Source organism: Bombus huntii, chromosome 3 (assembly GCF_024542735.1).
Source record: "Bombus huntii isolate Logan2020A chromosome 3, iyBomHunt1.1, whole genome shotgun sequence".
Classification (NCBI taxonomy): Eukaryota; Metazoa; Arthropoda; class Insecta; order Hymenoptera; family Apidae; genus Bombus; species Bombus huntii.
The window spans coordinates 18,974,347-18,988,105 of record NC_066240.1 but is presented as its reverse complement, the minus strand read 5'-3'; the positions used below and the strand labels follow the sequence as shown (position 1 = coordinate 18,988,105).

At 39.3% G+C, this 13,759-nt stretch overlaps 1 protein-coding gene across 1 annotated transcript in view; it reads left to right on the top strand.

Moving 5' to 3' along the window:
* Positions 1-13,759, top strand: part of LOC126864130 (peroxidasin-like) — a 352,730-nt gene that overhangs the window by 84,590 nt on the left and 254,381 nt on the right. The window contains exon 3 of the mRNA XM_050615123.1: positions 12,355-12,500. Within this exon, the coding sequence (XP_050471080.1) occupies positions 12,422-12,500 (79 nt within the window). The 5' untranslated portion in view covers positions 12,355-12,421. The remainder of the gene's footprint in view (positions 1-12,354; positions 12,501-13,759) is intronic.

Genomic DNA, 13,759 nt, shown 5'->3' with positions numbered 1-13,759 from the left:
GCTTTTATGCTTGAGCAAATTCTCAGTTGCGTTATCATTTTGTTGGAACAAATTCGTAGTTTCTGAATTAGCTGTACACACGATTACGTTAGTACTAACGCTCTGTTGCCTCATAATGGTAATCGTGATTAACGTAGCTCATAGGAAATGCAAAGCAACCAACGATTCGTGAATAAACGTTTTTAACGATACACATATTCGAAACTACCGAACTGCAGATTTGTTTTATGATACGCAGATAGAGTTCCGTTAGAGTTTCTCAAATTGCTCTTGTAATTAAACGGTGTATCCTGCGATTAAAATAAAATAAGATAAAAAAGAAAATCTTGTAAATCGTATTCAATTGAATCGTATAAAATTTCTGTTATTTTTGTGTTATTCGATCGATGTCCGATGTTCTTTCGAAAAACGTGAAACATCATTGCCATTTCTTACGTATCGAATTGCGGTGCAATGAAAATTAGAAGGCGACGAAAGAATTAAGAAAACGACGCTTATAGGAATTCGTTTCCGAAGAATTATATTTTTCTTGAATGTAGCGACGATAGTAACAGCGGTAATACTCTTTGTGTCTGACGTACGCGGTACAATATCCCTGCAACTATTTACCTCTAACTTAATCTAATTCATTCCGTCCTAATTCTACGTTCCAACTGTGATAAAATCTCGCGAGACTAGAACTTAATTGCATTAGTACCCTTGCGCAACCGAATGTCTTCATTTTGTTTCTCCGCTTCTTGTTTCAATTAAAATATTAATTCTCCAACATGGAAGTACATTAATACAATATTATTGTAGCGGATTACGTCCTTTTCTCCCTTAAACACTTTAATTTCATTTTCCAAACCTCGTAACGTAATATTAGCGTAAAATAATATTCTCCCTTGTTCGCAAAAAAAAAAAAAAAAAAAAAAGAAAATAAAGAGAACGAAGAAAGAAATCGAAAGCTAACGATAGGAAAAAAATCGAAATTAAAAATAGAAGAAACGAACGATAATAAATAAAACGTTGGTCAAATGGGATATGGCTTTGTATGGAAACGAAAATAAAAGGAAGTAGTTGCGGTTGATCGTTCTTGGAGTTGGTTGTCCAGGTATAATAAACGAGTTCTCGTGCGATTTGTTGGCGGCCGCGCGTGCACGTAGAAACAGAGGCTTACACGGTGGCATGGTGTGACACGTATTTTATGGTTGTGTAGAACATGGCCTGGCCAGGTTGTAACGCAGTTGTTTGCCGCGCTTGTTACCGCTAACTAATGTATTTCCCGCCCATTCGATACCGCGATCCACCGATCAAGGGATCCACTGAAAAACGATACAAGTGGGGGATTAGTAGAGTGGTAACGGGGAAATGATAAAAAGTACCGGACAAATTGGACGTTGTGAACATAGGGGATAGCGGAACGGAAAGACCATGACGATTTCCAAGTCGCTGTTTCCGCTTGTTTACTAGTTTTACCGACAGCGCACGCTAATTTGTCGCTTGTTATACAAAGTGTTTCAAGTAGAGAACATATTTCAGAATTGTATATTTAGCGACGCTTACAGCCTAACGTACAAAGTGTTCCAAACGTGGAACATCAATTTACTAATGGATTTCAACTCTGGAGGCGCGAGTGACGCCGAAATCGCGTCTACTTGTCCTCTTAATTTCTTGATCCTCGCCCTGAACAATTTACGTCGACGTACATCCGCGCGAATTTTTACTCGAGAAAATATTAAACGAAATACCGTACGTACGATTTTCTTTCTTCGATGCTGCGAGATCTACGAAGACGTACCGAGTAACTTTCATAACAATGTAACGATAAACACGTTCCTCGATGTTTAACCGAATAGTTAACGAAAACGAGTAAAACATGCCCGAGACGGAACGATAAATCCATTTTAATCAACAGGAATATTTCACGCGCGAGCGTTCGAATAAATAACCCGGCGCAACAAGACAAAAACAACCGAGAGGAAGAAGTAAAATACGGGGGAGAAAAATCTCGGAGCACATTTTCAAAGTGTGCACGACTTAAACGCGAGCAACATAACGAATGAAGAAAATAGTACAATACGAGGTAGATGGGGGAAAAAGGAAGAGCGTAGCCGAATAAAAAGGATGCCGCGGAGAAGAACAGGCAGGGAAATAAAAGCTAGCAGAGGGGTCGAGTAAATTACAACGCGTAGAATGTCCCCCGGAAGGGAAAGGCGCATGGTGTATCGCGGTTGGCGAGAAGTTGTTCGTTTTTTCCTGAACAGAAACGAATGTCCAGCGTCATAGGAGCCCGCTGGTATTTATTTTTTCTTTCGAAACGGTTTTTCGATTCGTCTATCGGCGATCGATCGCCGAACAGCGCCGCGAGATCGTTTGTCGAATAGACCGCAGAGCGCGTGTGCTTTTTCTCTGGCGTTATTCGTGGGCAAAAAGAAAGGCGCGGACGCCAGCGGCATAGAAACAGGGTCAACAAGTGCCGCTATTCCGCGATGCATCTGTACGAGTAGGAATTTCAAGAGAAACTGTAACCTCGGTACGCCTAGTTCACCATCGAGTTGTATCTGTGTCATTTTTTCGCAGGATCGATCGCTGTTCCGGCGTTTTCGATGGGGTCCAAGCTGAAATTCGTTGCGTTTGGTTATCTACTTGGAGACTTGGCCGATTTTGATGGGTTTAGACGCGGGAAACTGGTCGACGTTGAAATATTTCGATAACTTGGAGATTTAGATGCGACGCGAGTTGCGTGTTGAAACAACTTTTGAATTTGAAATATCGATGTATAGATGGCGGATGTTTGGACGTTTATAGGAAATATAAGAGCGTACAGGCTGTAAAACGCATATAATTTACGAGCATGTACAGAGCGTTCGAAGTAAAGTACTCGTTACAAGGATCGTAACTTGACTTTCTTATAAATCGTTCGCGGTATTCGAAGTTTCGGCGCAGTCAAATAAACTGGTTCGCGCAAATACAGAGCAGCTCGTTCACTGGCAGGCAAATTTTATTTGTCGCAAAGACAGTACGAAAGTGGCACTTACAGTAACTTGAAAATGAAAATGAACATTACGAGATTACTCGTAGCTGACGTCGCTGAATAAACTTCCTGTCCCGACGCCACAAACTACGAGATATCTCGTAGTCGGCAGTGAATAGGGTGGAACGATGATCCATCGTCAAAATAACGAAACGGGTCGTGTTCGTCAGTCGTCGCAATCGATCGTACGAATTGGTCCATTGATAAATATATGTGGTAACTTATATGGGTCTTAGAGTAAGGACAAGTAATGATGTTATATTTAGAGTTAAGTTTAGTTTAATAAGCGATACTCGGCTCTCAATTTCCCGATTCATACTCTCCGGCTCCTCCACTTACACTCTCTGACTTCTCGACTCACACTGCGCGACTTCTCAACTCACATTCTGGCCGTTTTAGCATCCCTGTGCCTTTTCTTAGGCCCACCACACACGTGTTTTGCAGACGCCCGTTGCCAGGGTCACGTAGGCCTTTTCCAGAAAACTATACAATTGAAAAGACCGACGGCGCCTCGGCTCTCCCGACATCGTTCATGGTTAACTGGATGTTTCTTAGGCCCTTTCCCCCGATACTACATATATCTTAAAAACAACGAACCAGTCGATAAAGTTGTATCGATCGAACCTAATTAACACGAATATCGGAAGGGTAACGAGTGACGTGAGAAACGTCAGGGTAAAACGTTAGGGTAAAAAATGAAGAAGCTCGAAACACTCGTAGAACCATGTTATCGTGGATTAATTTATTAAATTTGCTTTCGGAGTAACCACAATGTGACAGGTTATTTCGCAACGTAGCGCGCAAAAGTTAGACGAACCGCTTCTTCGGACTCGCGTCAAACGTAGAAACATGAAATGCAACGAGCAGCGTACGCGTGTTCGCTGCAATTTCCGCAGTTGTTGCACCTATATACATCTATTTTTTCCAATCACGCCCGACTAATGCGACATAGTTGAAAGAAAAAGAGCCAGTTGACACATACACGTAGCTTGAAAAAAGCTACGAATGAATAGGGACGTCGGAAGATCGTGAAAACTGATAACAAATGCATCGTGTTTATTCAGGTTCGCTGTCGTATTAAGAAAAGTCTTTTGTTCTCTCGCCAACGTCATGTCGCTGTTCGAGTTATTAGCGTTTTTTTTTCCTTTCTTGCGTCGACGTACAGTGATTCGATCTCAGCGTAGAAGGAAAAAGAGAACTGCACGGTTCTCTCGGTTTCAAGAAGATATCACGGTGCTCGCTCGAACATCGATATTTGTCCGATATGAAAATGTTTGTGAGAATAAATTGTGCATCGCATCTAGAAGCGAGAGCGTATCGCGCGGTGATATTTCTGTACGTATTCAGTCGTGACAGATTTTGAATGAAACGTGCAAGGTGCGCTAGTAGCAAAACGTGTTAATAGCATCAGTATTAGTATACGAAACGACGCTGGAATATTCTACGAGTAAAAATAAGAAGAAGCTGTTGTATGTTTATAAACAGAATAACGAACGATTGGTTAAAAAATAATAATACGATAAAATGATAACAACGGATTGTGCTTCTTTAAAATATAACGATTAGACGTTTATCGCTAACGGGATTAAAGCTGAAAGAATCTCGATATCGAGCCTGGGTGAACAAATACGATGTTCTCGAGCATATCGACGGCATTGTGGTCGAATAGTGCTACTTAAGCTTTAACCTTTGAACGAATAGAAGATTCGGTGAAAGGATGGTCTGTATTCGTGTATCGGTCATTACAGATAATTCTTTGCCTCTTGATCAAAAACGGAACAGAAAAGCTGTTCGAGGTTCTGTCCGGATTACTTTTGTAAAGACTGCCTTTCCTATTCACTGAATTTGTTCGTTAGAAATAAAGACAGAAAGAAAATGGGAGGAAGAAACGTGATTCGCGTAGCCGGTGCATCGATTGCGGTGTCGGTTACCTAAAATACAGGCCCCAGTTTTCGTATAGCCAAGCCGACATCGAAATAAAGGAAAACCACTCGACTGAATTTCGCTCGATGCTTCTGTTACGCTAAACTTGCGAATTCTCCGTCCTTTAGCCTTTCTCCGAATTAGCCGCGGTCACTCGACGAGAGTGTTCGATCGCGGATGAATTGCATAAAAGTCTCGAAAAATACTTGTATCGATCGAGCTGGTATTTAGAGATTCGTGAGAATTGTAATTTTCCTAAGTTTCCCGTGGGCTATTTACGTCAACTTTAAATCGTGGCCAGCGATGTTGATAAAAATTATCCTTCGGCGAACTATTTTACAAACAAATTTTCGCAAACACGCGACGAATAATAAATCGACTTTAAAAGAGAATATCGGTTCATTTCTCAATACCAGAAATTTGAAAGTACAAAAATGCTGAGAACGCGCGTTGCACACGAGAATACCTCAAGTATCCAAAGTCTAACGTAACCTATAATAAATTGTATGTCCGATGAAATAAACGTGTGTCCGAATGTATATGATACTCGTTAAAATATTCAATACGCGAGGAGACATATCTTTCCTTAGGCACCAGTTCCATAACGCCATTACCGAAATATATTTACCGGTCTCACATGATTCAGCTACTCGTTATGAATCCGAATAAATCACAACTTCGTACGAAAGGAACGATCGAAGTTTCATCGAAGACAGTTGACGGAACGTGGCAGTTTCCGCTAGAGTACTGCGTCTTCTAGCAGTAGCCTGACGGTAAGCGGTAGATCGATCGATTTTGGCACTAGGACCTCGGCAATTGTAGTTTCGAGCAATGTTTGCTCAATAAACCTCTGTGGACCCGACAAACTAACCGCTATTAGCCGCGGGCTCTCGAGCTGGAAGTTATTAATTGCATTGGTGGCACGGACCCCCGTGTAAACCATTGGGCACACGAGAAATTAGGGTGTTCCTCGTGAAACGCTGAATAACTGAATCGCGCCACTTGCACGAGCTGCACTTTGACGACGTATTGCCCGTCCGTTCGCTTCCGATTATTAAATTTCACATACGGCGCCCGTCGTCTACCCGTCTAATCGATGGTAGATCTATCGATAGAGATCACGCGTCTGTGAAATTATTATTAATTATCGTCCCTTCGGTCGCTGCTGTCTCCATCGACAATGGAGAATGCTTGGCGAAGGATCAGTACTTGCCTAAGGGATGAAACGTTAGTTAGAAATCACGGCGTTGTAAATTATTTAGTTCGCCTTCGTTCCAGTCACTCGAATCTCTTTTTAATTCTTTTTTATTTACTTAGTTTGAAATATTCCTTCAAATTGCTGCTATCCTGCTGGATCAAGTCTGTTGAGGTTCAGGTTGACTGATCGAAGAACGAGTGGATGAATTTGTAAGAGAAAAGTATATTGAAATAATTAAAGGTATAAGTGTAAGTTTATGCTGATTCGGATCCTTACTCTCTTAGTGTTACTAGAAAATAGACAATGGAATGATAGGGAGCACGTTCGTGTATTTATAGCAAAAGAACATCACCAAAAAAGTTAAGCTCATAGCTTGGGCTAGAGGCTACAGGGAACATCAATAGAAATCTGTTTATTAGTATCTTTGTTCCTTGATCTTGCAACCCAAAACATAATGTATACTCAAGGGTACAATAATATGTACCTTTGCTTATTTAGAATATTTCTGGGTAATAGCAGTCTTCAGGTCACGGGTATGCATAAATAAAGATATAGAGATTTTCTTGAGATAGTTACATCAACAAAGTCGCTCGACTTTGAATAATTCGAAACATTTTACTGATATAAACTTATTGCTTTATTTGATTTCTATGATTTATTTGGTTTCCTTATTTAAGGAATTGGGATAGAACATATTGAGATGAAAAGAAGCAACGGCTTTGGAAAAAAGATTTATCCAGATCCATATTGAAATGTACGTTGTTATTAACGTTTCTTTTTATTTGCGATAGTAACAGAAATATTATCTGGAAGGTTATGCAAAAATCGTATGGCCAAATAGTTCGGCTTAATTTAAATGAAACAAGCACGCGAGTGTGTTGATTTTATGAAATTCATTTGCGAGAGTTTTGTTAAGCATTCACGTGTGTAAATAAGTTGAAACAAGATTATTATATTAATTAAACAATATAATATCCGTTCATGCTTGATGTAAAATATTAAGAGGAAATTTCATTAAAAAAACAACATATCCGCTGGATTTATAGTCCACGCACGGAATATTTTTATCGAATATCATATTTTACGAAAATTTGATACGCAAGTGTTTCGTGTATACATTTCTTTGTCATTTTTTCCTTCCTGAATTCACAACCATGCTCGAATTTCTTTCGCGGTGTTATATTAGTTTCCGTCGCGAGCCTCGAAACTCGAATTTAAAAAATTCACATACACGGACTCGCGAAAACGTTCGAAATAAATTTCGAAATGTTTTATGCAACAAGTACAATACGGCCGTAAAATTGTCCTACGCTAAGCATTAAAATACTTTCGTGAGCCGGTATGTTAATGTAATTGCTATTAAATTGGAAAGATTTAGCGCGCACGAAGTGTGCCGCATTTTAACACCCGTACGATTTTCCAACGAGCTGAATAATGACGCAATTAATATAATGACATAATGAAATTTTTTCCCGGCTAATTGTTGAATTATCGCGCTGCGAATAAATTGTTGTCCGCAAGTTGCGATAGAAGGCATGGCGTGTTGATTGCACAATGTTGTAACGTGTAAGCTGTGCATTGCGGTAATCATGCGTATGTTGTAAGCTTGCAGTACCGCGAACGATGGACTATCGGTAGCGCAGCGTGCAGCTTGTAAGCTTTGTAGCGCGTCTGGTAGAAATTTTCAGCGGAAATAACGTTTCTGACAGTGATGAAATATGCAAGCCGGAACGCGTGCAACCTAACTGTCTATTAATAACTCTATTCATAAGTTGGTAACTTATTCTTACAATGGCTTAAAATAAAATAAATAAATAAAATAAATTTCGTTCGTTGGCCTGCTATTTCTATTTATTGAAATTTGAGCTTTTTAGTTTGCATATTGTATCTTTTCGTTTATTTTTCAGAATTGTAAGCCGATACTTTTGAAATGAGAAACTTTCATAAATCGTATAAGAAACTTTCAACGTTTATTTCACATTACGTTTTTGTTTTTCTAAATCAGTTTAATGTCATTTTATTTAAATTAATCCTATGTTACGCGTATATTCGGATGTGTACGTCCCTTAATGTTTTCTTTTATTATCACGTAATTTGTACTTTACAATTTGTCCAGCTGGGCAATCGGTCAATTTTTCTAGCTTTATTGCTAAATAAAATGTGGATGGCTCGTTCTTTAACGTTGGAAGGAGATCTTCAATCTTTTTTTGTTAATATAATTAGAAGTTGAAACGAACCTCCATCGATGTTTCGTACGCTCGATAGAAAGCATCTCACAGTCTACTTTCTAAAATCGAATTATTAGCGTTCTATCTTCTAAAACGAATGAAAATTAATCGCTCGCGTACAAACGCTATTTCACAAGAAAATAAACGAATCGCGTAGGATACACGTAGTTCTTGGACGTGATAACATTAAGCCCTTTTCGCCACGATCCTGTCGAACGATCAATCCGCGCGGGATTTTAAAAAAAGTTTCGTGTGTTCGTAACGAAAGCGAATGCATGTTCTTCGCTCATGAACAGATTACGCGATACGCTGGCGTGTTAGTTTCGCGTGAATTTGTTTTTCGTTCACCGTACGAAGCAACAGTAGGTTGTAATCCAATCGCGAGAAGACAGTACGAGAATAAATACTGCTCTGTCCGTTTATTCGTAACCCTTTTTCATTTTGTATTTGCCGTTAGCTACGCGCGACCATGCGATAACGCACTTGCGTAATTTCTATCCTTGGTCAGCTTTCTCGACAAATTAATGCGAAACAAGAACGACGCGAAGAAAAGAGGATATCTCATGGAACATTTATTTCGTTCTCGAGATTCGTTGTTCGATGGTTGCGTTGTACGATGCAGAAGATAGGAAATAATTTCTCCACTGAACTAGAGTACATTCTACGCTATACGTTTCAATTGTGTTAATTTTTTAGTGTTTTCTGTAGTCCTTTTTACAGGATTTCTTTTATCATCGTTCGTATATAGGTCAGTTAATATCGCGTTTTACAACGTTTAGGAGACTTACGTCGGATAAGCGTTTGAGAGTAGGATGCTTCCTATAATAATTAACATCCAGGAGCAGGCCACTTTTGTAAACATTCTGTTACATTGTACCAGAAATAATCGAGTGCGCTAATGTCGTGTAAGCATCACGATATCACGTACATTACCAACCGCTTCTGGGTATTTTCTCGTTAATCCGAGAAACCGAGAACACTTACGAGTTTAACGTAGTAAAACATGGCGATACTCTGAAACGTTTTATTAAGGAAACATTTTTAGTATATACAGTAGCAACGAAGAAAAATACAAATGCTGCTACAAAATATGAAAAACGAAAAGCGAAACATTTACGTTTCTTCGCTCTTCTCCCCCTTGTTCCCTGCACTATCACCTGGATTTCGTTAGACAGCGAGGCAAAACTTTTTCATTCGCACAACTGCCACTTGTCGCGCGAGTACCACCTGCGTGAGACATCGAAATAATTTGGAAGTTTCTGGGTAGAAACGACAGCTGTTAGAACAGTTTGCCGAGACAAGGACGAGAAGAAATTGTTTGTATTATGGTGGCTGTCTAGTCTAACAGGTATACAGCGGCTCACGAATATATTTCCTCATTTACCATAGAAAATTTTGATAAACTCGTTACGCGAATCGTGTGAAATTTCATTAGTACTTTGTAGTTTCTGTACTCCGTGATAATTGTGCAAAGGCTCTAATAATTCTAATGTTTTACAAAGTTCAAAGTTCTTGAAATTGTTTTCAACGAGTCTCGTGTAACGCGTAATGACACAGGGTGGGGCGATAATCGCGGTACAACCTAGCAAGGGATGATTCCACCTGAAAGGATAAGAAAGAAATTTGCTATAACATTTTTTCGTTTGAAACTTCGTAGTCGAGAAAGTCAAGTTTGAAGATTTGCCCAATATATTTCAATTTTTGCCAATTGCGTAAACGAGCGTAATTATTCGACAGAGGGTTCAGCTACGTTTGAAAGTAAGTCAAAAGCGTGGAATAATATTTTTTCGTAAGACGCTTCATCTTCGAGAAACATAAATTTGGAAATGTATCAGTTTGGAAAAATCTTATTCCACATTTCTTACTTATTTTCACGCGTGTAATAATCTCCTGTGAATTGTTTATTCATACACCTAGCCGATATTCAGCCAAACGATAGTGCACGCAGTTGACCAACTTGGAAACTCGATTTTCTCAGAAACAAAGCGTCGTATGAAAAATGTTTATCCTATATCTTCCACTTATTTTTTCATTTAGAATCGATCATTCCCTGTCCGGTTGCGCTACGACTACCGCTCGACTCTGTATATTCGTAAAATGTTTCTATAGGTGATAGTGAAATTTCCAAGTGTTTCGTACAACACACGTAACGCACTCTCGTAAAAGACTGTTATAATCGTTCGTATAGGTTCGCGAGCAACCGCGAAGGCTTTCGCCTACGGGTCTAAATCGTACGTTACATGGAACGAATTGTGACGACCCTGTGAAAGGGTTGCGAGGGTGCGGCATGACGGTGCGGAGTTCAAGAGTTGCCGATAGATTCATTAGGACGGTGGCATCAGGAAACTTGAGGGAGAAGCGTGTTTTCGGTCGAACTTCCGGTCAAATTGAATCACATGGAATTTCGTGGTAACAATCTTCTATTTGACTTGGACCGACCGTCTGATTTACTGCGGCCTTTGAGTCTACATACGTCGTTCAAAGCGATTGACTCGAACGGGAACTCGCTTTGTCTGCCTGACGAGTTTCGTTCTTCCTACGGATTCTTTTGAAACGACCGGGCAAATTGGTCTTCCTTTATTGTTCGGTTGCTCGTTTTTTAAACGTTTCTCGATACGCTCCGCCAAAGTTGCAATTGTTTAGTCCGCATTTGTTCCCTGTGGATTTTGTTGCGTTAAATTGTTTTCGAACTCGTGCGTTCATTAAAATCTTCGTATCCGTGTTAGTTTATTTGGTGTTTTTTTTTTTTTGCAATCTCGTATGGCGTTTCAACAATATTATTCTACGCTCGTGTTGCGTAATGCTATGTAATTTATTTCTTAGGTAGAAAGTAGGAAACACCTTTCGATAGCGTAATGGAAAATTGACAAAATTTCGAGACAGAACGCAGCTACGTTTAAAGGACTAGTTCACTGATTTTCATCCGATGATTATCGAATAAAACGTTACGACCACCGAGAGATTACGTGCTTACATTTCCATTATTTTCTACTTCCTTTCTTTCTCGTTATTTCATAATCATCTCGCTAAAATCAATGGAAAATGAACTTGTTCTACGCGAGGTACGAATTTTTAAACACGTAACGATTACACGTACGAAAAATAAGGGCGCGTTAGATACGAACGATAAATTTAAATACAGCAATACACGCGTAAAGTGAATTATTTTAATATTAGTAAAAAAAAAAAAAAATTGCAAAGCAGAAAGATATTCTATTAAATGTTCTACCGTATTTGCATCGGTTTCGCCTGAATTTCAAATTTGCATTGATCGCGAACGTCCATCCTTCGACAGGAATTTTTTTCCCCTATAAATAATTCAAATGAAATATGAATTTCGAAAAGGGGAATGGACCCGTTAGAAATTCATTAAGACGATATTTGCAAAGAAGCGAGACACTGGAGAGTATACCGGGCTTTTCAGCGTGTAAAACTGTTAATCCGACTGGCGAAAGGGTCGATCCTTTTTCTGGGACACATACATAGATCGGTGGAGTAACGCATTGATCTCTGGGCTGGCTTTGTGTCTCGTGAACCCGATTGGGTCAGCCCCAGGCAACCGGAGGTGTTATTTCCAAGTCCAGGGGGATTTCGGTAGGCTTGCCGGGATCGTTTGACATCGTGCACTGGGGTGGCTGAGTATAATTAACGACCGCATTCGTCTTGTTCCACGCTTTATCTTTAATTATCCAACGATAAGGTTCAATCGTCCGTGTCAATTTGTCGACATAATCTATCACCGCACGCTTCGAGCTTTATATCTGAAAGATAAGATTTATATAAAGATGTCTATTTGAAAATTGGTTTTTACGAGTGAAATGTTACGAAATTCGAAACGCGAAACGCGAAGATTAATAAGCATAAAGTTAAACGTAAAGAGAAGATAAGAATAGAAAGGAAAATGAATAAAAATGTATTTATCGTGTTTTGCTGATGCGATCTTGAAATATTAAGAATCGATACTAAATATTGTTGTATTAAAATTTCAGATCGGAAGGAGACGAGAGGCACCGCGTCTCAACTTTCGAAACAGAGATGAGTTGAGAATCGACTACGATGTTGAGTCGTCTTTCGGCCGTGGTGGCCTCCATTTTGGTTCACCAGCTACACGTTTTGTGTGCCGCCACCTCATTAGGTAAGCGTATGTAAATTTCCAACGGTTAATTGTTTCACATGGTTAAATGTCTTTTATTCGACTCTCTCCGCTCTACAATCGTACTCTTTCATTGTCCGTCCGAAGTCCGTACGTAAAAGTAACTTACATATCTTTTATGCGAACGATATCGTGGAACTTTGTATTTTTTGCTCTTACCTATATTCTGTCCTATTTCGCTTTTATTCGAAACATTCGCGTTTAATTCGATTTACTTGAATTTGCTAGATACGCGGGATAATTTGATTCGAACGAATATAGGGCAGCTGTCAATATCAATTTTGCATTGTTCAAATATTAGCGCGATGCAGATTTTTACCAAATTGGAATCAAGGTTTGCGGATAAACAAATATTCCTCGTTCTATCGAAACAAATACATAGTTTCGAAACGTTCTTCCTTTTTTACGCTGTTCGACAGATATTTCACACTCTACTCTGCGATACTTACACCGGCTGTTTTACAAATTGGCAATATATTATTTATTGTTGGACCGATCGAATCAACGATTCTTCGGTAAATGAAACTGAAAACAACAATGAACTTTACCAAATAACAGGTGTTAACAAATAAACGCTTATAAACGGTAAAATAAAAGTGAAAAATTATTTTACGTATTTATGACCAAAGGACAACGTGTGAGTTTAGTGGAATATCGTACATGTCTGTGAAATACAATTGTATACAACTGTAGTCGCTAATAATCCTCAGAGGTGGATTAAACGAATAAATTAAAAAAAAAGAAAGAAAAAATGTTAAACACCGATAAAATATTTTTCTTTCCAAATATTCGATAGAGAAATCCGAATAACTCGTAAACATTTCTTTACTTTTTCGCAGTGGATAGTAAAGAGGGAAAACATATATATTGGGTCGGAAAGTAAGCGATCGCGGATTTTCTCATTATCATCAAATGACAAGATCCGCTTAGTTGCTAACCAAATATTTGTCATTTTTAAATCGGAATTTAAAAGACCAGTCGCGTTTTAACGACTGCTGACAGAAATTCGGTCAGGTCGCAGTTGGTTTCTGCAGTTGTGTTCGCGTTAGCTGGAATTCAGGATATCTGATTCCTTGTCTCATGGAGACAGAAAATATCGAGGCGCGATTGTGAAAGTCAGCTATCAGTGAGGGGTCGATTATACGCGTTGAGTAACGGGCTGTGGGACGAACGGTCCGCTTCCAGACATTGTCCTATAATTTTCCAATTAAGGCATTGGATTCCCATAAATCCCATGGCCA